Raw genomic sequence first — 26,185 nt, 5'->3', positions numbered from 1 at the left:
TGAAGTCAATTAAAAGGCAATTACTCTTCTGATTTCAAAAAAGGGGAGAACCATGTATGTACCCAGAGCCACAGAAGTGGAAATGTGAACTGAGAAGTACGTAGTTTCCTGTCCTAAGTGAGCACCACAAGCCTGTCATTGAGTAATATCATCAGCTGTACCTTTTTGTTCTGCTCTCAGACTGTTAGCCAGTGTTTCCTAAAATGAACTTAACTAAAAGAAATGGAAACTAATGTAGTCATTCAGTTCACTTCAACCAATTCCCTTTGTAGTAAGCTCTTTATGAATTTACTGTTAAATAAATAGATTTTCCTAGCTGTGATCAGTTACAAGAGCAACATGATTTTGCTTGTTTTCTGATTGGATCAAAATGCAGATGCTTCTGAAGCATAATTACCCTTTATTTCCATAAACAACAGTATAGAGGAAGTTCCAAAATCAGTAGAAAAAGAATTTGAAATGGGTGTAAACTGTGATGAAATTAATGCTTCTTAGAATGTTGATATATATTTTTGTAAATGGCTGAATATATTTTGCATTTCTAATAATTTATATGAAAAAACAGTCTATCAGTGCACAGTTCTGCATTCATAATAATGAAGTTTTAAAGAGCGAAGGAGCACAGCTTTTTTTTTCCTCTTTAGGTGGAACATCAATGATCTATTTATGTTAATTTTGAGTACATAGTACAGGGACATACAGGTGTTAAATGCATATCATTGACTTGAGTGGGAGTTGATGACATATAGCATGTATATACAATCATACCATTAATTAAAATATTTTGTAATTATAATTAAAATTAATTAAAATTCTTTTAATTTCTAGCCAGAACACTTCATCCCTTCAGGGTAGGGGCAAAATGCCAGAATAAGAGGAAGATCTCTGATTTCAGGATGATAAGGTGCTATACCAGCAAGACAGCAGATGTGTGGAGCTACTGGAATGAAAATAAATATTGCTGCATTGCAGTAAAAATTTCTGTCATTTTTAAGTTTTACCTTATAATAAAAGAAATATGTACTGGCCTCTTTTCTAAAATTTTCTGGAGATGTGCCCTCTCTAATGACAGTATATGTCCTTAAAGACAATTTTTTGCCTTGAACAGAGGGGTAGATAAAGAATGATAAATCTAGCTGCTTACCATTCAACTGTTTCTCTCTTACACCTAACACTGAAGTATGATCTAAGTATTTGATAATGAAATTAAATCTGATTCTTACAATCTAGAGAAGAATCTGAAAACAAGAATTTGACAGAGACCCATTCTGATGAAGCACTTTTTTAAGTAGTGTCTTTTATTCTGCATGGAAATCTACAGAAAAAATATTTCTCCAGCATGAGCTATCTTTTGTACTTTAGCGTCTAAAAGGTAGATTCCCAAGTCAGCACTACTCTCCTAGATTTGGTTTATTGCTGCATAGTTTGTCTCATCCATAGATAGTCATCTAACATAAGTATCTCATTTCTCTATATTGACAATTTTGGGTAAAGATCATCTCATGTACATCTGTCTTCTTGTTCTGCTGATCCCTAATATTCAGCATAGGTGGGGTCCATATTAAAACTTTAAGATAATATCATCTTTGCAATTTCTTAGTGTGGTACCAATACTTCACATGCAAAACAGTATACGAGAAGATCTCTGTCAGGCCTGAGAATTTCTGAGACACTTTTAACTTCAAGCACAACTGAAAGAAACCTGTAGAACTGATCAAATTCCAAGGTGCAGCTGTAAACTCTAGTTTTCAGAACTGCTTGCAAACCATTAGTCTATGTGTATTAGGAGGAGACAAAAGATGTTCCAGCAGATCAGTGCTCTTTCAGAAAGTGTTGTTTCACTGAGAGCAGAACTTGGACAGGGATATGCCAAATAAAACTACATAAATTTAAAAAAGAAAATGAAGTTTTGATGTGGCTGAAATGTTAATTTCTAATCACAGTAGAAGACAGTTTCAATTCAATATTTATTTCATATCATAAAGAATACATCATTATATAAGAATTTTCTCTGTGTTTCCTCCATGCGGGTTTCAGGAGACAGGAAGCTAGTTTACATCATGTATCTGGATCGCTTGCTTTCTTATGTATGCATTTCTTTAGTATGCCCATTGGCACAATATGTCTACATAGATCTCAGTTCCTTTACGTGACCACATGCCGAGCCCTCCTTGCTTAGCTGGGCCTCTTGCTTCTACTAATTCATTCTTAAGAGGAAAAAAAACCTATTGGGTAATTATGGCAATGGTACACTGGGAGAGAATTTAAAGAAACCTGGCAAATAACATGTCATTACTGTAGGCTCCAGAAAGATGTTCTCATAACAGAAACCTGCAGGCCATGCTACTCTCCTGCACCTGCTTCTCCTCAGCTCAATTAAGAAACGATACGTTTCTTGGTATTATACCATTCTTTTATCTCCTTGACATTGGTAAGGAAAAGATTCAGTGGTTCTCCCTGCTTGAGAGTCGGTGCCATGTATGTTCTTGGTTTTGGCTGCTTGTGTTCTCTGCTGTTCAGACACATCACTTTCTGGACAGTCAATTTTTTCAGTCTCATTTCTACTTATTTATTTAAGGATTACACATTTCAAAGCTGCTTCTAGTTGCAAGTTAAATGCAAAAATATGAGCACCTAGAAATTACTGAAGTGTTTGAATGAACACTGCCTATTACTAGCTCCCACTGGCGGCATGAAGGATTTTCTCCAGAATAGCTTGTTTGAGTTGGAGTTTGATCACCTGAGTTTGTAGATTTTTACTTTAAATTTTGAGTTTGAAAAACTCAGTAGTCCAAGACTCTGCCAAAATCATAGTCTTTCATCTGGTTTCACACTGAAAACATGTAATATTGCTCATACAGTTTCATTACAGGACAGATGTCTAAATAAGTGTGGGTTTGTTTTGCATGGGTTTGAATCTCACTTGAATCTTCCCACAGACCTGAAGCAAGTTCAAGCACACAAGTCCAGAGGCAGACCAAGCTCAGTTTTGCTGCAAACAATTTCCATGTTTCTAGCTGAACCTAAGCTGGGGCTGGAGGATCAATATTTTATAGCAATCTCACAAAACACAAATTTTCTCAATTTATTTTTAAAACACTGACATTTGAAAAGTTTTACTGAATTTCTGTTTTTATTGATACACAGAATTTCCAGTGCAATGAAGCTATGTTTGAGGCCGTAGAACAGCAAGATCTGGATGCTGTTCAGATTCTTCTTTATCAATACACACTGGAGGAACTGGACCTGAACACACCAAACAGTGAGGGACTAACTCCTTTGGATATTGCCATTTTGACAAACAACGTCCCTATTGCTAGGACCCTTCTACACGTTGGGGCAAAGGAAAGCCCACACTGTAAGTAAAGAACACGAACTGACTTAGATAATTGCCTGTAGGAGATTAGGTTTGCTGCTGTTTTTAATTACATTACACACAAAAATTGGCTGGTTTTATCATAAAGATGATTATACCAGCAATAGTACCACAGTGCTGGAGGACATTTGCAGCAATATCTGCTTGTTGAGCGTGTGCTCAGTAGCTCTTTTTTGTTCTCTATGTCAGGTACACTAACTGATGAATCACGTTGAGCTTCTAATGTGATTAACACTGGGGCAGCTGAGTTAATACCAATACCGAGAAAAAAACTTTAAAAACATGGACACAGGAACTGAGTGAGTGATTCAAAGATTATGGTCTGAAATATGGAGTTTGTCATCAAAAATGAAAGGACGATGCGTTGTCTAGACTTTGGTTTATTTTGATTATCCTTTTGATTTGGGCTATGCTGCCTTCAGGAGACAGGTTGTGTTGACATCTATCATTTCCATTACCCACAGACTCCTCACTCCTAGTCTTCAAATGGCCTCAAATGCTACTTAAATGAGAATTTCAAAGTTCTACAGAACCAGAGAAAATCTAAACACAAAACAGACCTTCTCAATTTACTGGAATACCAATAGTGCTTATAACTACATATTGTAGTTGTAAAACTCCTTTGTATTCCTTCACGGGCATTTTTATGCACAATTTGTGGGTTGGAGGGTGACTTACCAACCCAATTAATCAACTGTATACCATGACACAAACTCTGACGCCTTACTTATGTCTAAAAATACACCAATGTATGTGAATTTGTTTTAAACTGTCAATGCCTATATTTAGGACATTCCCAGCAAGGCTATAATGAGACTGTGTTTGAGGGGTTCGGCCACTGCAGACTCTGCCATTAATTTGAAGTTAGTTAAATTAACAACATTTAGTGCTGGCATGTCAATCTCAGTGCTCCAGGAAATTGCACCTTGAGGCTACTAACATTGCCAGTTTTTTCACTGGAGAGTGTGTGTGCATGTGCATGTGTGTGTTGAGATTTTTTGCCAGACCCTCAGTGTTGGTACACCTTTATTGCTTTTCTATGTCCACAGCACTTATATTATCATTTATTCTGGCCTCCTTTAACCTTCCCTGGAGATTTTTGCATAGTGTAGCTGCTCAGTGAAAAGAGTTTTTTAGTTTTATATTTATTTGTTTATTTTTCTGTCATGGTTCATGACTGAGGCTTTAAAAAAAAGTGTGACAGCATTTAGAGTACATGATTGACTGCTGAAGCAACATTCATTAACCATGACAAATCTAGAGGAAAACACAGTCTTGAGTGTTCTAAACAGCAGTAAAAAAGACTAAACTAATTTTTCATTGACCTCATCTGTAAATAAATGCAGTCTGATGGCGAGCAGGGGCAATCATAAATTAGTATTCATTTCCTGTAATTAATGCAAACATGCCTATGAACACAGAGAATATGAATATATAACCACCTCATTTCCATTTCAAAATATACCCACCAAATTTCCACTTCACTTATCTTGATTTTTAGTTTTTCTGATTGAAATAATGGATGAAGCACTCTCAATAAAAAGCAAATTATTGTTTGGTTTAGGTTTTTTTACCTTAAGGATTTACAGTTGCTACTTGAGAGCAAAATGTAAAAAGTTATTTTCAGCACTCAAAACAAAGCTTCACAGCATCTTTGTATGTGGCTTCATTCTTGTGGAACTGATAGCAGTCACTTTCTATTTTCTCTAGTCTTTCTGTTTTGCTTTCTGTACTTAACCAACCTTGTTAGAATGAAATCCATTCTGTTTGTATGATCTCAGGGCTGCAAGAACATGATCCAGCACGCAGCAGGAGCATTTTCATTTCTCTATGGTGGGCAGTTGAGCAAGACTTCCCCAGGCTGAGTGGGAGGGCAGGGGATGTCAAGGTAAAATTTGGGACAGGACACAAGCATCTCTTAATCTGATTGGAAGTGTATAGGACAGATGCACAGATCTGGGAGACTGCAAGGTAGAGGAATTCCCCATTCCAAGTGCACACAGAAAGCTTCCTACAGAGAAAACTCTTGGTCTTCCACTATATTAGCCATAGTGATCCAGCTGAAATCTCATTATAGCCCCTAATCTAATGCTGTAGAAAAGAGGATCTGGAGGATAGATAGCTTCCATCTGTATCACCTGGATTTCTGCCTGGAATAGGAACAACAGCAGATAAAGCAATAGAAAGTAAAACTATGATATCCTTTTCCACATGGAGCTCAGACTGTATAAATCTTAACAGGAACCCAACATCTCTTAAACACAAAGTAAGTAAAATCAGAGAGTAAAGCATTTAAAATATTAATTTAGTTGGGGAGGAGGCAAAGTCCACTGTGTTATCTTTTCAGTTACTCTTATTTATCATATATTCATGGTTTGGCTTGTCTTGTTCATGTGAACCCAAACAAAAATAAGATTAAAATTTCCAGTGGCTGATTGGACATGTTTCCAAGACCTGACAATTGTGGATCAGAATCTTGATTAAACAGATAGAGCCAGATCCTTAGTGAGAACTTGAACCAGTGCCAGTTCTCAATCACCTGAAGTTCTGGCACATAAAATCTCCTTCCTCAGTCCTGTTGTGCTATCAGATGTGTTGCATGCTTATTGTAGGCATGGATCCAGGAAACCGTATCACCTTTGGCCTCCCAGTAAACAGGCAGTTCTGAGGATACCAGCAGATTCCAGTAAGCCTGGCCATATGTCTCTGATGGCCATATGAAGAATTATCAAACTTCAAGAAGGATGGCTTCAAGCCAGCTTCTGAAAGCAAAGTCTTAGAGACAAACATTGTTCAAAAACAACCTTTTGGATGTCAGAGGTGTTGAGTAATTCTTTGCTCTCCTCCTGTGGCTTTAAAGATCCCATGGCACTTTTCACATCAGTATGTAGGGTTATTCTTAGACTTCACTAAACTTCGATTGTGATGCTGTTACTAGAAACAGAGGGCAAAAGTTAAAACGAGAGGTTCAGACTGGATAAAACAAACAGCTTTTTCACCATAAGAACAGTAAAGCAGTGGAACAGGTTGCCTAGAGTCGTTGTAAAGCCTCCATCCTGGGAAGTTTTCAAGACCAGCCTGGGTAATGCCCTCAGTAACTTAGTCTGACCTCATAGCTGACCCTGTTTTGAACAAGAAGGTTGGACTAGAGAAGGTCCTTTTCAATCTGATTTGTCCCATAATCCCACAATTCCAGTTTAGGAATAACACATTCATATGCACAGACATCTTTGCTCATGTGGTGTTTTGATGTCAAAAACCTGACAGAGTCTTGGTCCTTTATGTGGTACAGTTTGATGTTTTCAGAAATGTCCACTGCTCCTGGCATATGCAAGTGAATGCTCGGTGCATCCTGTGCAAGGTTCATGCTGTTCCTGCAAAAACCTTAGGGAAACCAAGAGCCTGGCTGTCCCTACATAGCAACTCCCCATCACTGCCAAGAGTAGCTGCTTGTGCTAGGGCAGTGTTTTCCGTAAATGGGGGCCTTTTAAATTAAGACTATCTCAGAGGTCTTCTGCAAAAATACCAGACACCAGAGAAAAGTTATTTTCTGTGATTTCAGAATTCCTCCTCTTGTACACTATTTCCTGCATATTGAACATCAGATCAGTGGTTGCATTTCCTTTCAGATTAAACACCCTTACAAGTCCTATTTTCTAAACTGCAAATAGTTTGAACAATTTCAGGCTAAGAGCATTTCTGAAAATAGGGCTTGATTCACCACATTTCACTGTATAATCAAGGGGTGGTTTAGGGTAGTCTTGTGGACTTGGGCTAAAATCAAACCTATTCTAGTTTATAACCTATGCGATCTTCATTTTCACCTTTATGTAGCACACAGTAGTTCATACAGGCAATCTGAACTGCTAAACGTCAAATTAAAATTATTCTGAGCACTGGAGAAAAACAAAATCTCCATGTGTCAAGCTGCTCGCTATCTGTCCAGTCTGTCAGAGGACTAATTAGATATTACATGGGCAAAATTGTGGCACAAAGAAAACCTGGAAAGAGATCGATTCTATACAAGCCATGGCCCTTAGGCACAAAACTCTCATTCTTAAGTTTGCCAATTAGATCTTCCTTCGCTTGTAGAGATTTATATAGTGCGTGTTTATAACCAGTAAAACCTTCTTTTTTTCTAGGAAAGATTATGATCTTATGGCAAAGTAGGGGTTGGATAGAAACCAAATGCTTTATTATTTTAGTTCATTTTTAATATTCCACCAACTTAAAGCATATATGCAATTTCAGTCTAATTAAGACATTTTTAAGCATATGAGAAATATTGGAAGATAAAATTTGCTCAATTTATTCATGTCGTTAATCCCATTTAAGTGGCCAGATCCCTAAGTGGTATAAATTGGCATGCTCTAGTCCACTTGATGACAAGATAACTGCTGGAAGACAGAGTGTTTAAGGATTTGACCTTACATGCGTTATACCGGAATGCGTAAGGCCAGCATTTTGTCACATAAGTCCACCAAGCAATTACTTTTCCCTTTTCTTGGTAGTTGTTAACATGGAAAGCAGGTCAGTGCATCTGAGTACACTGGTCCAGGAAGCACAGCAGCGAGTTACTGAATTGTCTGCACAAGTGATGAATGAAGGCCTTGGTACAGACAACACAGAAAAAGAGAAGCAACTAAAAGCATGGGAATGGAGATACAGGCTATACAAGCGCATGAAGGCAGGCTACGAGCATGCTAGTAAGTAGAAAGTACTTGCAAAATTCAAGACAAGAACTCTGCAACTGAGAACACTCTGCCTTTGTTGAGCAAAGATGCTCTCACTCACTGATCCTCACAACACTGCTGTGAAGCAGATGAATGTTAGGGTGGGAAAACTGAGGCATATGACTAAATGGCCTTCCCATGAATGAGAAGGAAATTGATGTTAGAACAACAGAGGACCAAACATCTGAGAGCAACAAGCATATAGCTCTTTCAGGAGTGGGCTGCTGAATTGAATTGGATTGATGAATTGAGACCTCCAAACTCTTGGTTCAGGATCTAATGATTCTGTCCTGCTTATTTCTCTTCACATTTACTCCTGGATCTTATTTTATGTGCTCAGAGTTTAAAATAGGATTATTAGAAAAGAATATATAAATAGGGAGGAAGAGGGATGGGGACACCGGCCTTTTTTGTTGTAATTTGATTTATTTTAAAAAATGTGTTCTGTTTTAGAATAGAGTTATTCTAAACATTTGATCAAGCAACGGAATTTCATTTTACATATAAAAATTGTGAAAACTTAATCTTAATTTTGGCATCCACATATAACATTTCATCAGCGTAGTCAGATTGGGTCACTTTAAACAGTTGTACAAGTGAGTCTGTACCCAAAGTAAATGTGAATTTGGGCCCATGGGAAGGTGTAAACAGGGCTGAATTGTTTCACATGTAGATCTTTTAGCTGTATCCTATTCAATGAAATACAATCCTTGCCATTAACATTTTTACAGCCATCTTTACATAAATGTACCTGAAAATAATTTTCTCAAATTTATTATATTCTAAGATTATTTCTTCAAGACGGATGTAGTGCTCCTTGTATTAGATACTAAATACAGGAAATAGAGCAGTAGTGTAAGTTAATATAATGATTTTTTAAACCAATCCCAGCAGTAAGTCATGACATTTTGTGTTTGATTTCTGAATTGAGTCTGATATTCTGTGAATTAAGCTTTTTTTTTTTTTTTTTTTAAAAAGGATATTAGGCCTCAGCTGACAACTGTATTTTGGAACTACTACACTGAAACCTTTGTGGAATTTGCAATTTCTGAATCACAATAATGTAAAAATGTTTTCTGTTATTTGATAAATTTGAGTTTGTTAGTGAAACCATAAAGGTTTAATTAGCTCTTTGTGGTTTTGCCCTTTCTCTCTCCTCCTACCCACCCCAAGAGATTTATAGGGGCTTTTCATTGACATAATTAGCATGAATCTGTTTTATTGGGTTACATATATGCAGGAAGATATTTTTAACTGAAAGGAGCCAAAAACCATGATAGAAACAAATGGTGTCTGCAGGATATTGTTAGCAGGGGCACTAATTAAAATGCTCAAAAGGCAGAGAACACAAACACCTACAACCCAAAGCTCACAATTGCAGGGTGATTTTCAGTGGGTTCTTTGAAGACTCAGAAACATTGTTTGAATAGGATTTGTTGTGCTGAAGAGCTGATGTTTTCTCTTCTCTCCCAGGAGCCCCTGAGGCGCCAACCAATGTCTGTCTCATGGTAACAAGCAGTACATCACTCACTGTCACCTTCCAAGAACCTCTGAGTGTCAACTCAGCTGTAGTGACCAAGTATAAAGGTACTGGATTTAGACATCTTTCATTTACGTTAACAATGTACAAAAATTTGAGGGCTAAGTGACAAAGGTATTTATCTACAAGAGATTATATTACAATGCTAGTAATGTTTGAATTTAATTACTTTCCCAGTTAATAGCTGTAGAAGTGGAATTTTCATAAAAGATTCCCCAAAGACAAAATTTTTATTAAAAAAGAAAAATAAATTAACCAAAAGCTTTCTCCATGAGCGCTTTGAAGAAGTTTGCTTGACTCACTGTGGTTAGGACATCGGCTCAACGACTGGGTTGAGATGAGCAGTTATAAAACACAAGCTAACTTTTGGTGCCTGTGGGCTCCTGAAACCATGTGTATCCTTGTAAATGCCAAACCCACACCACCATTCCTTAAAGGAATGCCTCTGGAAGCTGAAACTTTTGGCAGAGGCATCATACAGCCCAACTAATTAGCTATTCCAGGGCTGCCACATCATTCTTGGAAGAGCAATACATTTGGGGTGGCACCAGTTAGTTGCAAAGTGGAATGAATAGGAAAATGCTTCCATCTGAATAGCACTGTTGAATAGAAATGGTTTTAAAACAGAATTTCTGTTCTACAGGAAATTCCAACACTAAAAAAAAAGTTTTCTTGAAGATTAGAACAAAAATGAGAAATTTTAAAATTTCCTGCTTCAAGGAACTTCCAGGTTTTCTAAAATGTTTGGAACAGTAAGTTATTCAGTGTTAAGTGCAGCAATCTGCAGCATCCATCTTCCAGTGGGAGCCTGAGTCCTTCCACAGGTCAAGGGACTGAAAAGCACTGTACTGAAGATCTGAGGCCTTCATTGCCCAGCCCAGGGGAGTCAAGGAGTGGGAAGCCTGAAAGTCCTCTTAGTTATTTCCCACTGTGTCTCAATGTTTCCTGTTGTGTTTGTTTCTTTGCATTAATAATTAAAAACTGATTTGAGAGGTACTTGAACCTTGAATTTCCATCCACATAGCAAGAACCATAATGGCCGTGTTGTGGGGCAGTCTGTTTCATGTTTCCATGTGTGGGTGTCACAGGGACTGCTTCAACAGGAGAGATTCAGAAAGCCCCAGTCCATCAAGGGTCCAATAGCTCATGGAGCTCTTCTGAAGGTGGGACATGCTGGTGCACAGGCTCCACTGGCATCAAGCACAAGCACCCAAAGGACTGCATGAGTTTATTTTGGAAAAGGCAGATTATCTCTTTCTTTCCTCCCCCTGCTTCTGGTCAGAGATTCCAGTCATCACTGGCTATGCCCAGTAAAAAATTTTTTTACAGTGTAAGAAAAAAACACAACCTCCCAGACATCACTAAAGCCATCAAAGTGATTCCATTCCTGATAGCCTTCAGTAGAAGGGTAAATTACTGTATTACACCTAGTCAGCTGTGCAGTGCTGCAGGAAGTGTGATTTTCAAAAACATCAAAGCCCTTTAGAAGCCTAAATCTAATTTTCAGCAACGGGTTGGGTTGCCAGGAAACTAAATTTCATTTAAGGGCTTCCTACTGCCTGATTTACTTGGGAAAACAATACTTAGGCTCCTAAAACACTTAAGTTCTCTTGACAATATCAGCTTGCTCTTTGTAATACGCGTATTTTAAACAACCCTGAAATATTGTCCACACTCTAATTATAATTATTGTTGATATTTTCACAGTAAAGCAAATTCCCAAATAGAATTGATTTTAAAAAATAATTTTCTAAAGGTTGTAGTGTTTTTCTCTTGTGTATTCATTTGGGTTGAGTCTGTTTTGCACCATGTCAATTCTGTCCTCTTTTTGGTGAGCACAACATTCAGAGAAATTTAATCCAACCTGACCTAACTTTCTAGTCAGACTAGGTAGGATTGCCGTTGTATTTTGAATTACCCTCACTGGTGATCATTTTATGCTTTATCAAGTTGACAGTTAGTTTTGCCAGAATGTTCTTTTTAAATCCTTTATCCCAGGAGACTTGCATATTTATGGTTAGATAAAAAGAAAGATCATTAATAGCTCCTTTTGGTGACTTTCGGGAATTAATTAAGCACTGATCGTAGAATTGTTTATTACATTATGGAGTGAGATTCTTTGTGCTAGTTTGAGAGGTCATAAAATGAACCTTTCAAATGATCACTTGCAAGAATGATTAGAACCAGCTAGCAATTACTAGCCCTGAAAGGAGGGCTTGATAACATTGCGTGAGGATCTTTTTAGTCAGGTATATAAACCTCCTATCCAGAAAACAATCTAAACATTTTGCTAATTCAGCGACAAAAGTAAGCTGTTAGGGGTTTTTTTCCCCTCAATACTTTACCATTTCTTTTTCTAAGCAAATTAAAATTCAGGAGCATTTGCAGAAGTGTTTAGGGAATACCTGCTCATTAACAGAAGCTAATAATGTTCTTTTCTCTGGACCTGAATTACAGGGGATAAAAACTGACATCACTTCTGTTCAGTTTAGTTTAGTTCTCTAAAAACATTGAGAATTTTTTTCTGTGTCATCTTTTTTTTTTTTTTAACATATTTTTCCAAAACTTTATTTGCCCAAATGTCATTTAGAAACTGGGCTTGGAACATTATCTAACTGTCTGCTATTTTCCTGTGTGTGATCTTTTCCCTTGTTAGCTGTATAACTTACAAATAATAATACAGGAGACTAATACTTTGCACTCACTCTCTAACCACTAAAACCATCTCACTTCATTAGGAGATTTAATTTTAACCACACACGGTGAATGCGTATTGACTTTGGTGTCCCAGCTGGATGGCAGTTCAGTGACTGCATTCTGTTGAGCCATTGCTTTAAGGAGCCAGAGTATTCTTTACTTCCTCTCCTGGATTGTTGTTTAATGTTGCAGGCACCATCCTAATGGCTCCCTTCAGTTTCCCTCCAGAGAAGGCTACAGCGTGGTGGTGGCTGACATGAAATGATTCCTATGTATATTGTAACTTAGTAAAGTGTTTTGAGGCTGGAAGCAGTCGGGTGTGACATAAATCAATAATAATAGTAATAATCTGCTCCATGCTAGAGAAAGATTCAAAGCCACAGACACCTCACCCCAGCCAGTTTTAGGAAGGATGTGAAGCATCACTGTAATATTGAGAAGAAAACCCTCTGCCCTTGGCTAATCATGCCCTAAAGCCAAACTTCACATCCCATCATGGAAGTACTTAAGACCTGCTTTAGTTTTACATCTTTGAAAACACAATTGAAACGTTCCACACTAATATACAAAATAACTTGCCACAGTTTGAAGCTAGGGTGAACCTTCTGTTTACACTGTCATATTGTTACTGCATGATGTATTTTTATGCTAGAGCTACACTACTGTAACTATCTTTATGCAAAAAATCCCAGCAGCAACATAGTCCAGATAGGCACCGCTTGACTCCTAGGAACAGTCCCAATAGAGCCGAGTGCTAAGTGCTCGTAAGGCTTTTAAAAACTGTTGTCTTTCACTAACTAGCCTTTCTAGGGTTCACATGTTCCACACAACACGTACACATAAAGCAGGTTTTTTTAAAGAACAAAATTACAAGTAATGGTGAGTATTTTGTTGCACTTATTTTCTGTGCATTTTAAACCTGATTATTATTTTGCTTTTACAGTGAGTAAGCACAGGTAAACCTCCTCTTATTGCATCATTTTTTTTCATCCATTTCCCATCAGAAGTAGTCATAACAATGCTGGGATCCCCAAGTATAGGATAAGGAAGAAAAATGGACATAGCGCTGATCATTACCTACTGGAGAGGATCACTATGCAATGGAAAAATCTCCATTTATGTTTTATTTACAATTTTTAAACAAACATCTATATTCCCTTTTGGAGAAAAAATGAAACAGCTTGTATAACCTAAGTTAAGCTAATTTATTTAGGAGCCTGGAACTATTTATGTTTGAAGAGAGAGGAAGAGAGAAAAAAATCTGAGCCATGTTTGATGTAGCAAACAGAGCTGATCTTCTCTCTGTTTGGATGTAGCTCTGGACTTGGATGCCAAGTTATTTTCCAGATAGTGATGCTAAGCTGTCTAGGCCACTTTAGCCCTTGTTACCTTTTTGTTTAGTTTGTTATTTTAGCAGAATATTTCATGTTTGTCACGACTGCCCAGCTGCATTCTAGGATTTCTGTTGGATGGATAGCAGATTTTTTTATTTTCTATGTCAGTGTAACTCTTTGAAAAAAAAGACACGTCAGCTTTGATCAGGAAAGAAGGAGTTATGTCTTGCTTAAATTTTGACAAAAAGTAATTCCCTGCCTCTCTTTTTCCAAGGCAGTTTGTGGTTCATTTCAGAATTTTTTGCATAAGAATAATTTAAATTGTCTTTAAAATCACTGGTTCAGTTCTAGCTAGATATGCAGTAGCCACAGTATGTTGCTATCGCATGGCTGCATGAAATGGGTTGGTTATAGGCAAGTACCTTTGTCCAGGAGAGGCTGGTGCAATTTGGTGTTATCATAGGAAGTCTCAACTAAAGGATGAACGGAGCTGCCTTTTCATTAACAGTCAGTGCCTCAGATCATGGGATGAGGAAGCCTGCTAGGTTGGGCCTGTATGATATATGTTCTGTAGCTCAAAAAAAATCTGTATTTGAGATTCTCAGTTGACATCTCACTGTGTCAATGGAAATTTTTCATTGAAAATTTCCATGTGAAAAACCTCAAAGATTTTACAAAAACTATCTACAAATTTTGTGTGATTCTGCATGTTTTACTGTCAGGGGTAATCCTTTCACAACCAAATAATCTTATCATTTTGTGTGGGCTTCTGCTTGTCCCTGTGAGCACGTACAAACAGCATATACCACGTTTTGTAATTATGTATTTGATTTGTCTATCAATAGCTGCCTTGCCATGTTTGATCAAGTTTGGATTTGTTCCATAGCAGGCTTCCAGCAGTGATCCTTCTAGTACTGTACAGTGGGTTTGACTCCAGACAGATTTGGCTAGTGTAATAGGTAGAGCTTACACAAAGACCTAAATGCATATATATATGACATCTCCAGCCTTTTTCCCCACTTTGGTGGCAACTAACTTCACATAGCAGTGTCAGAGTAGAAAACAGCAAGGTTGTGCTTTCTTTGATTTCTAGAAGAGCCCTCATTATGGAAATTAATGCTTGTAGAAGTGAATCTTAGGTATGAAAATGTGGTGCTTTAATATTAATACCTATGCATCTTTCTGAAGGAGATGCTATGTCACTGCTTGATCCCATTGCAGTCTATAGTGGAATTAAGTAGCATTCTGCATTCAACTTGATCTTGAAACCCTTTTTGCTTATTATTCAAAGTTTCTTTGTATGTTTTGAAACTCATTCTTTCTTTCCCCAAAACAGTTCTTACTCCATAAAAAGGAAAGAGAATACATTTCTTTGTAAGACATTTGAATTTATCCTGCTGAATAGGTGTGGTCTGATATTTTTTACAGTAGTTCATTTATGGCATTTTATTAGGTCTCCTGGGCACTTTATTTGCACATTACATTTTGGTAGCTAACAGGACTGTGCAATTTGACTTCTATTTTTATGCCTAGCAAGTACAGAAATGTATAAATGTTAAAACAAACCTTTCTATTTCTAGCTCCTGTCAATGTCTGTAGTATGTGTTGGACTTAACATAAAATTTAAGAACTTCTATTTTTTTAAGTTTTCTATGTATTTAAAACCACCTTTGAAGATGGATCACATATTAAGTGATGGTGTAATTAACTAATGTAGTTGATCAGACACCAGTTACTCAATTCAATCATTCTTTCCTCCTGCTTTGTGTTTTATAAGGATTTTGAACAGCAGCTCAAGATGAATAGCTACGAGAAAACCCAGACATATAGGCTCTGGTTTTGTCTGCCTTTGGTGTCTAAGAAAAAAGGCTCATATCATGATGTTGCTGAATTTTAGACATTGCTTTACCTTTTACATTTGCTTTGACTTACCAAAATTAATAAGTATTTTAAAAAATTATTTACATGTGGCTAAGCTTCCAGTTCATAGGTGTTGCATAGAAGAGGTGAATTTCTTATAGTCAGTGGCAGGACTGGAACTCAAGACCTTCAGCTTCTGTCTTGAAGGAGGTTCCTCATTTAGCAGATCATTTGATTCATGGGTTTGGGAATGCTTCCTCACCGGAGACTTAAACAAAACCAGAATGTCTTCAAAGCGATTGTGGCAAAATTTCCCTGCTCACCGCTTTGTCTGAAGTCTTCTCTGGTCCATCATGGACTTTTCTGGACCATTTACAAGCATAAAGGGTCTAAACCATAGTCAGTTTGCCTCTCCAACCAAAACCAGATACTGTTCTAGTGATTAGATCTGACCCACAGAACTGATAAATGAATGAAATTTGGAACAGGCCTTTGGATCTGCTTCAACCTCATGTATTGAGCATAAATTGCAGGGTTTACTGTTTTCATGCATGAGTGCCCAATTAGCTCATGCATGAACACCCAATCAATTTATGCATAAGCACCCAATCAGTCCATGCATGAACACCCATTTAATTTACTAATGAACGCCCAGCTGGTTCACGCATGAGCACCCTATTAACTCATGTCTGAGCACCCCATGATTTTATGCATGAGCACCCTCTTAGTTCACGCCTGAGGACTGTGTTGGGCATATATGGCAGGTTTCAGTAGCCAGGGGCCACAGGTGTGGGAGGAGGTCAGGAGATGCTGGGTGCTGGTTACAACTGGCCCAGCTAGCTCGAAATGCAATGGAAAACCCCATCGCTGAGTGTAACCTCATGGTGGAGACAAGGAAAGTTGACAGTAGGAAAGGGGAAGGATAGGTGTTTGGCTTAAGTTGAGCCTGGGAAAGGCAGTGGAACGGTGTTCAATTAAATGTTTAATTGTTTATGTTTTCTCTCTTCTCACTCTGAATGAGTGATAAGAAGTTTGTGTTAATTGGCAATAAATTAAATTAAGTAAAAAATTCCCCAAATCAAGGCTGTTTTGCTTGCAACACCTGGCTGCAGTGCTAGGGAAAGGTGAAAGCTCTTTAAGTTACTGTAGGGATTAGTTTATAAAGAAATAAGAGCCTTAAATATAATTAATTAACATCTATGCAGCTAAGTCCCTCTTTAAAAAAAAATGACAGGAGAACCAGAGGAAAAGCAGTGGAATCCCATTAAACAGATTACTTGAATTAGTGTTTGTGTATTTACTTTCTTTGTTAACAGTGCTGTGCAGTGTTCTGGTTTGTCTCGTACATTGTGATAGATTACTTTTTTGTTTGCATTTTCCCAACTGCTCATTATTAATTAGATTTTAACATATTATGTTTTGGGAAGAAGCTGAGCCTAACCCATGCATGCTTCACACAAATGAGTAGTCCTTATGTTCATAAGCTTACCCACTGGCTTTGGTTACACAGATTACATGAGTAAAACGTACTCACTGGGAGTGGAAATTCACTGAATCGGAGCCAAGCCTGTTATACCTTTCTAGGATGTGAAGCCTTTGCATAAGAACCCCATTTATTCTCCAATCCCTTTTCACAGTTCTAACATGTATTTTCTTCCACTTTTGTTTCCACAGCCAGAGTGGGATATGTTTGTCATTGCAGGGCTGAGACACAAATCTTGGCTGTTATTATAATCCATTGTAGCTTTTTAACCACTGGCTCACATCAGAAGGCAATATGCACTCACATGGCACATTTTCTTAGTTATAAAATGTTAGTAAGAAATGTCATTTTCACTAACAGAAAGGAAACAAGTTCCTTCTTGTACTGGAATAGCTGACCTCATTACAAATGGGTAAATAATTGTTAGTACTTAGAAAACACTAATTAAATACTTGAGAAAAAACAGTCAATAACTTTTTTATTTTCTCTTGGTGAGGTTTTTATTACAATGCCATAAAAATAGTATCTTATAAATCATTTATATAATGTAGATTTGCTGTAAGATGAACTAGTGAAACCATGATCAAGCAAAGATGTGTCCTTGGCACCCAGCCTGCTGTCATAATGCTTCCCATAAACATCAAGAGAAATAGAGTATTCTGGCCTGGGTCAAAGGAACATCCAGAAACAGGGCCACAAGAAAGGTTATTTAACATCATTGGTTATTATTAGCAGGTGTAATAGGTAAAGGAGCTCACAGCTGTTTGGGAAGAAGCTTTACTGCAAATAAAGTGTTGGATTATTAAAAAAATTCTCTGAATTCTGAAAAAATTCTGAAACAAGTGTCATGAAGATCTATAGCCATGGAAGTTTCAAATGAAGATGTGCTCTCTAGGAATAGTCTAGGAATGCTCTTCTTGATACTCTTCTTGGTACTGTTCTGACTTGTTCTGATGAGAGACCCTTAAACCCACCGTAGCTCTTTCCCACTAAAACACAGCAGTGCTTGATTTACTTCAGGTGCACACAGTGCTGTTTGTTTGCATCTATTTCATTCCTCTTCAGCCTCATTAACGTTTCTACTGACCCAGTACAAAAAGCCTTGAATAAGTTTACAGAAATAACTGAAATAATAGATAAGATCCAAAATAATGAACACTAGTATTTAGAGCAGTTAGGAGCTCAGGTTTTCATTTAAGTAGTACCTAGAAATCCTAGTCACAGGCCATGACTACACTGTTTTAACTTCTGTGTTTGCACAGCAATATGCCTAAGTCCCTTAGGCATTGTAGTAAATCACAGTTAGAGTCCCTAAACAAACAAACAAATGAAAAGTTCACCTGTCCCTTTTGTAAATGCTGCGGCTCGTATCGTATTGTCCCTGTCTACACTCTTATTGAGCAGAATGCAACCAATTCCAGATGTTCTAAGTTAGTGTGCATTTATGGATGGATTATACCCTTCACGCAAAAAAACAAATCCATGGGAACAAATACAAACTCCTCAGGACCAAACATTTGTTTTTTCCTAATGGAAGCACTATGCTGGGATCTCTGTAAGTACTCCCTCCAGCTGGTATGACTTGTCTTTCTCCTATCATTCTTTGGAGAATTTCCAAACATGAGAGAGGCATGAACAGAGCCTGAACCCAAATCTGCAAAAATTAGGTTCCCTTCTTAATTCAGGCTGGAAAAAACAGTTCAAGGCAGCTAGGAGGAGCTGACTAAATCCTGCAAACAATGTTCTCCATCTGAGCTGGTGATGCTGTCTACACCAACAGATTCCTGCTTTTCACTAGTGTTCAATTCTCTTCACTTGTGTTATACTTCTAAATATTTGTCTAGGAACTTTCACCCCAATTTTATTCACACAAATGGCAGTGTTCAATATCCTTAAATCAAGCTGCTAAGACATTATGAGTGTAAATTATTAAAATTATTTCGTAAAGATCAGCAGGCAGAAAAAGATGGTGTGAAGTGTTTTCCAGTGCTAGTGCTCTCTTTCAGTTTTACATTTCAAAGGAAGCTATTGAACAACGCATTTATTTGTTTGGAGGCCCTTGGAAACACAAGCTAAGATCACAGTGTCCTTCAGCCTAGGCCCTGGACATAGGGAGGAAGGGACGGAGAGAGATTCTTTGCTGCTTAAGTCTGGGTTAAAAGCCATAGTGGCATAATGCTTTGCCCAAGGTCACACAGCAAGTCAGTAGCAAATGCAAGAATAAAACCTAGAATCCCAGCTCAGTACAGTATTCCGTAGACCCCATCAACTCAGCAACAGAACTCATGTCCCTTGGTCTAATTAATCTACTCAGCAATTCAGCAAGTAATTTAAGTGCAAGCAAAAACAAATGCCAAGAGAAGCGACAAATTCTACTGTGGCTCGGGCTATTTACTTGACTCAGGAGAAGGTGCTTTCCTGGATGAATCTACGATAGGGTTAGGACGTGTTTTGTGCCTTCACTTTGTCTCTTGTGTGTCTGTCAACCTCTCTGATAAGCTGTTTAAGGCATGCTCAGTGTAACAGAAAGATAGCGAGTGGAAAAGAAACAGGTGAAAATAAACTTCTCCCTTTATTTTAAAGTGCATGAATTGAGTATTAAAAAAAAAAAACACAACTTGGCCACAAGTAAGCTACATAACTTAAGCCAGTCTAAAATTATGTGCCAGCAATTTACATGAGTTTTATGTAACTGTTTATACTGCTGTTTATTTAAAAATTACTACTTATCTTGGCGACCGCAGCAACACATCGTGCATTTGCTAGCTCTGGAATACAGGGCACCTTCATTAAAACACATAGTCACCAATATATTAAACACACAAAAAACCCCTGCTCTGACATAACGTGAAGTGTCAGATGGAAAGCCGCAACAGCAAAGACATTCAGCGTTCACGACAAAGCAGCCCTTTGGGGTGTTCAGAACAGGACTGGAATATGCTCCATCCTTAATTCACCCAACAGCTTTCAGGTCCTTTACAGCACAGTTGGTACAGTCTACAAGACCAGCTCTTGTTCCTGGGCTCTTATGAAGGACCCTCTTCATCTTCAGGTTTTTATACTTGGGCATTTTTATATTCGACTTTCAAAGTGCTGAGGTTAGCTAGCCTTTTGTTCTTTCTTAAAGTCCCAAGTACTTCACAGTTACACACATGGTTGATATTTTTTGTTTACTACCAGAGCAGTCTCTCCCAGCACTCTCTTTCAGAAAGCAGGCAAAGTTTTAGCAAAATCTTCACGATGGGTTGCTCATGCACAAAGTTACATCATTTTTAGATCCGGGTTAATCACAAGGGTAAGACCATGGATGTGTAACTTAGTATTGGTACCAGAAAGAGCTATATATATATCCCACATAGCCAGAAAGTGTGAGCAGCACTGGCCTAATAAATGTAATATAGGTCATAGGCATTTGTCTCTTGTTGTTTTGGGGCCTGCTGAGTGAACAAGATGCTCTACCTATTCTTGCTTTCATTTTCCCATCTGTAATATAGGGACACTGGTATTCACATCCTTCTAAAAAGTTTAATACCCAATGAATGAGTATAGTAGAATATTATGTATTGTTTTAGATGACCATTATGGTAGAAAGCTGAAATCTCGCCATGTATAACAGGAGATATAAACTTAAGTGATAAATGACTTAAGTTGATTTGCATTTCTTTAAAACTATATCATGTCATTCTCTTCTCACTTGAATCAGTAAAATCATGGGGAAAAAAAGTTTGTTAAAATCAAAAGTAAGCAAAAAATTCCCAAACTTTTAATGAGTTTCTTTATGACAGATATCATGAGTCAGAGAATGACATTCTGTCAAAAATAGTAATGCTTCAGTGTATCCTGTTGATATGTTTTCAGTAGTACTTTGAAACAAGGGGAAAAAGAAGGCACTATTCCAACACAGCCGTTCAAAAAATATTTATTTTTCAGTTATGGAAATTTTTATTGAAACTGGGGGGGCAGGGTTTTTTCCAAATGTGAGGGTTTTCAATATATGTATTTGAAAATTTAATTTTGAATAACTTTTTATATACCATCTTCTTAGGTAAATATCCTTTAAAAGGGGGGTTCTCAATCATAATGATAACCATAACCTGATCCACAAGCTAATATCATATTCCTATGTTTTCAGTTTCATGGGTCTCAGCCACCACAGGGTAAGCTAAAAAAGTAAGTGCAAAATGCTGGCATTACTTGGCTGTATAATGAGGAGCACAGCTGAGCCTCAGCCTAGCAGCCAGTGAAGACTCGGCTGGTTGAGGGGATCAGAGGGGTACACAGCTCTCCTCAGTACCTCGTGAAAGGACTAGCAGACTCAGTCGCTCTCCCCAGGGAGTAGTTGTCCTTCAAGGGACTGGGAGATCATGGTGTTACCCAGCAAGTGGATGAGGGTGTTTGCCCTGCACATGGGGTTTCACTACCAACATGAGTTGGGCAACAGTTTGCCCTAGAACATCAGAGCAAAGCTGTGATTTATTATTTCAAACCCCACTTCCTCAGCTGTTCCTGAGACTGCTGGAAAGACAATGTCAGCCTTTTCTCCCCTTGGTAACTCAGCTTCTTTCTCTGAACTCAGTCATCCTTGATTATTTCTGAGAACAAACTGCCATGCTGTTGCTAGTCATAATACTAGTGTCATGATGTCCCTGCTGTACACATGCTTACAAACGTGCAGGATTGCAATCCTGTTTAGATTAAGGCAGTTAATTCCTCTTCAGGCAGTGTGTTAGGATCTCTAAATATTAGGAGCACTTTTCTAAATGCCAGAATAGAAGTGGAAGGGTTGAGAAGGAGACCCACATCAAGAATAGGGCTGCAATGTTTATTTGTGTAAGCTACCCAAATTTAAATATGCCTCTTGAACTACCAGTTTATGTTTGGGCAGTCGCCAGTCCATAGAAGAGCTAAAAATTTGGGAAGCTCAAAAGCAGCTTAAAGCTGCTTATTTCACCCTTGGCTTTTGTTTTGTGCTGCCTAAAGTACAACCTTACCACTGCCCCTCATGCTGTGAAGCACACTCAGTCATGCCTGGGGACCTCAATGAAGACAGGATTTGTTGGCAGAATCTGTTCTGAGTGACACTATCTTGCCTTACATGAATCTCTGAAAAAAAAAAAAAGTATCTGAAGTGACTGCAAGCCTGTTGGTAACATGTTCAGCACTTCGAACAGGGTTTCTCCAATTTATCCTTCTGGAAGACAGACAACACATCTAAGTTTGCAGCATGTATACAATGTCCTCAATGATTTAATACAGTGAAGTTATAAACCCTGAAAATCACGGTTTACAATGGAAACTCTGACAGGCCATCAAGTTCAATGGTACTTATAAGTATTCCTATAATTAAGTTGTCAACAAAATCCTACAATACGGTACCGTAACAGTCTCTCCATTTTCATTCTAATGTACAGAGATATCTTCCACTAAAGGTGGCAGTAATTAGGTATTTAAAACCCATGGAAAGCTAGAAAAATATACACTGTTCGTAGTTCAAAGACAATAGACAAAACCAATATCCTTTTCACTGCAGCAAATACAAAAACATTGCAGAGCATGCTGTGCATTCACAAACTGCAATCACAGAAAAGGAGCAATTAGGAGAGAAAGGAAAAGTGAGTTGTGCTATTGATACTTGGCTATTTTAGAAAAATGTGTTGGCAGTTAAATGTATATACTGAGCAAAAAATTCTGTGAAGCCTTTTTCTTTTAAGGTGAAAATAGCAGTATGACACAGCCAGAAGATGAAAATTCCACATGCTGAAATTAAAATACCTATACCCTCCGGTCTATTCTAAATTATTGACTCCAATACTAATAAATATGCAAATAAAGTATCTATAAACTATTTTGTGAATCTTAAAGGGAAAGCTTTGGGTTGAATTCTCTACTTTGGTGTAAATCCAGAAAATTGATGGAGTTTTCTCATGTCTACAGTAGAAGAATTTAAGAGATTAATTTCACTATGTTTTTGATAGGTTTTCCTGGAAGTTTGAGTCTGAAGTACAAGTTACTAAATCCGAGAGGTATGACTCCAGGATTAACCTTAACTCTAATCATGGTACCTGTCATTAATAAAGTATAATTTAAGAGAAAGAGGCTGTTTTCCTACCTGCAGCCATCAGTTCCCCACTTACATATATATTTTTTTTAAATAATCCACTAGTTTTTCATGGTCTGTTTGATACTATTTTACGTGCACATTCATTTTTGCAAGTACTGAGGAAGAGTACTGACAGCAGGACTACTAATTTCATAACCCGTTAAGCAGGAATATGAGTTGTCTGTACAAGGTGATGGGAGCACTTTGGTGAAGGTACCCATCATAATTTAGGCTGCAGAACGGGTTGGGAGGGATGTGTCAGCCCAGTGCCACTTAATTCACTTCAAAAGTGGATACAACTTAATAGGTCCTTGTGGAGCTCTGTAATTTCAGTGACCACAGCAGCATCAGGCTTGGACAAGAGAGCCAGAACCCACTGAAACCAATGAAGAGACTCTAGTGAGTGTCGGATCTCACCCAAGGAGGATATTTCTATACAAATTAGCCAAGGCTAAGTGATGAAAGTTTTGTGGACCCGTGGAGCCAAAAGGACTCTCTGCCCATGCCTACCTATGCAGATCCAATTGCAAAACAGTACTTCTTGTTGGGTTGGATGTATAAACTGCCAAATGGCTTTAGCAGGTCCAAATCCTCTACCTACTCTTTTCCACTACTTCTCTTTCTTTAAAAGGAAATTGTTTAAATGAGGGCAAATGTTGACTGAATGTAATTTGTATTGCAGTGTATTTTTAAGCATTCTTTCCTGAAAAGCTTTTGAGCAATATTTTGCTTTTCTCTCTCATACACAGAGATATGATTTAATTATTGCGTAAAGTTTTGCTAAACATTATTGTTAAACATGACTTTTAGTATCCCCATGGAATGCAAAACTGCTAGGAGAAAAGTTAACCTGTGAGTGATTCAAGTACTTTGATTTCTTTGCTCGGACTGGGTATCTGATTTGATTTTCTCCTGCTATTTGTTTCCTAGTGGAATGGAGCTCTTCAGAAGACTTTTCTCCTTTGGTTGGTGAAATAATTATGGATAATCTTCAGTCTTTGAGGTGCACCATCACGGGTCTCAGAACGGTAAGTGCCAAATGACTCATTTAGATCTTGATGCCCCCTGCCGCCCCAGTGCTAAAAAGACACTGATAATTTGCATCCATGCCTGTTGGTAACAACTGTAGAGTGCCTTTCTTCTAGCAACAAGTTCCAGTCGTTAAGCAAAATATGTCTGGTATCCAAAATCCAAAAAGTCACAAAGGAATAAACAGACAGCACGAACTGTTTTATAAGTTGTCATGCTTAGGGGAGATCAGAAAAGACTGGAGTGAAAGCTGTTGTTTTCTGGATCACAGGATAATCTTAGTGCAGATCAAAGACTCATGAAAGATCTAGTCCTGACTCTGATGACCAATAGCTAAAATAATAGTTCTTTCTCTTCTACTTCTTCCAGGAACACACGTGTTGATAGCAATCATTTTCATTTTTGTTATTTATTTTTGTATAAATGTTTTACACTGATAAGAACTGGGTAAGCAATGGATAAAATTGATGAATATTCATATGGATTCTTAAGCAGAATAATTTTGACCATGTGTCTGAAAGTTTTTTTCCTACAGGCTGTTCAGGACCATTTGTGCACGCAAATTTTGATTCACAAAATACTTGATGAAAATAAAGCTTGCTCATAATACAACTATTTCCACTGGAAACATCATCAGAGAGGCCAAATCCAGCATCCACTGAGCTGGAGCCTTTCCACTGAATTCACTGCACACTGAATCAGGCCTACAAAATTATAGTAGAGGGAGATATGCATGTGACCCTGGCCAGTGCCCCAAAACATGGGCTCTCAAAATGAGAGAAGTAACTTTAAAGAGTAAGCAATGGGCACAATATAAAAGCCTCTACATAGAATAGAAAAAAATACTGGTTTTTTCTAGCCTTTTATCTGAAGAAGTCTTTGATTTGAAGCACACTCTCTTCCAGGGAGCTGAGCCACAGTATGCATTTACTCTGTTTCTCATTTTCTAACAAAACAGAGTAACTGTTCTTAAGTTAAAATCAAGCAAGCTTGCACAGTCACTTCCATAGGCACATGTTAAGAACAGTGCTTACTGTGTGTTTGTCTATACTCTCCAAAGCATGTAACATTTAAATTAAAAGTTAGACTTTCGGAAGTACTCTCCATCAGCCTAGATTTATGCATCAAAATCAGTGATAAAGGTCTGACTGATTTCAGTGGCAGCCAAATGAAGTTTCTTCCATTGCTATGCTGGTAGAGAGACTCTGCTAAATATAACAGGAAAAAGGGGAGTCCGCATTCCTGAAGTCTGATTGTAAGAGTTCCCAGGGTTCGGCTTTGGAAGGAGAGATTGCAGTTTGTCAGTTGGAACTGGTATGTTTTGTTAACCCTCATCAGATCACCTGTCCTGAAATCTTTGTGCTGTTTCAGTCTGTCATGGTGCGTCAGTTGATGCCACTGAAAGCTATTTAAGTTTTTCAAAGAAAACATCTTTGGGAGGGACTGCTTTCCAGTTATTACAGCCAAGATTTTGAGTCAAGTGATAGTTTTGACTGCAGTTGTTTCCATTTGCAGGGCCAAAGGTATTATGTCCATGTTTCAGCATACAACATGAGAGGATGGGGACCTCCACGCAGATCTACTCCTCAATATGCTTCTCCTTCAAGTAGGTTGAGTTTGTCTACCCTCCTAGTTTGATTAGTGATGTTGCTTTGTAAGAATTTCTCCCTCTTCAAAGAACAGAAAAAGACAAATATTCTGGAGTTCATTATTTAATTGCCATGTCATCTAGGAGTGAAATAAATAAATAAATAAAACTCAACTCCTTCCACCCCCAAAAAATAAGCAAAACAATCATATATGTATATTCACTTGTCTTATCTTTTATTCTTCTCCACTCCTTTGACAACATTGTCATCGAGTCACTAACACTTAAGAAAAATGAGAACTATTTCAACCTTCATTTCTCTTAATAGAGTTCTGCTATATGGAACCTCATTTGTCAGTACATGAACAGATCAAAACCTGAATCTGAACTGCTAGAACCAAAACGCTTACATGTATCATATGTAATTTTGTATTCTACCTTGTAG

General features: G+C 37.8%; 1 protein-coding gene across 1 annotated transcript in view; it reads left to right on the top strand.

The window, feature by feature from the left end:
- ANKFN1 (ankyrin repeat and fibronectin type III domain containing 1) overlaps window positions 1-26,185 on the top strand; it is a 68,939-nt gene that overhangs the window by 10,622 nt on the left and 32,132 nt on the right. The window contains exons 3-7 of the mRNA XM_072881259.1: window positions 3,148-3,358; window positions 7,888-8,082; window positions 9,583-9,696; window positions 24,054-24,151; window positions 25,668-25,758. Of these exons, the coding sequence (XP_072737360.1) occupies window positions 3,148-3,358; window positions 7,888-8,082; window positions 9,583-9,696; window positions 24,054-24,151; window positions 25,668-25,758 (709 nt within the window). The remainder of the gene's footprint in view (window positions 1-3,147; window positions 3,359-7,887; window positions 8,083-9,582; window positions 9,697-24,053; window positions 24,152-25,667; window positions 25,759-26,185) is intronic.

This window comes from Ciconia boyciana, chromosome 16 (genome assembly GCF_034638445.1).
Source record: "Ciconia boyciana chromosome 16, ASM3463844v1, whole genome shotgun sequence".
Classification (NCBI taxonomy): Eukaryota; Metazoa; Chordata; class Aves; order Ciconiiformes; family Ciconiidae; genus Ciconia; species Ciconia boyciana.
Note: the sequence above shows the minus strand (reverse complement) of the source record. Positions and strands in the feature narration are given on the sequence as shown.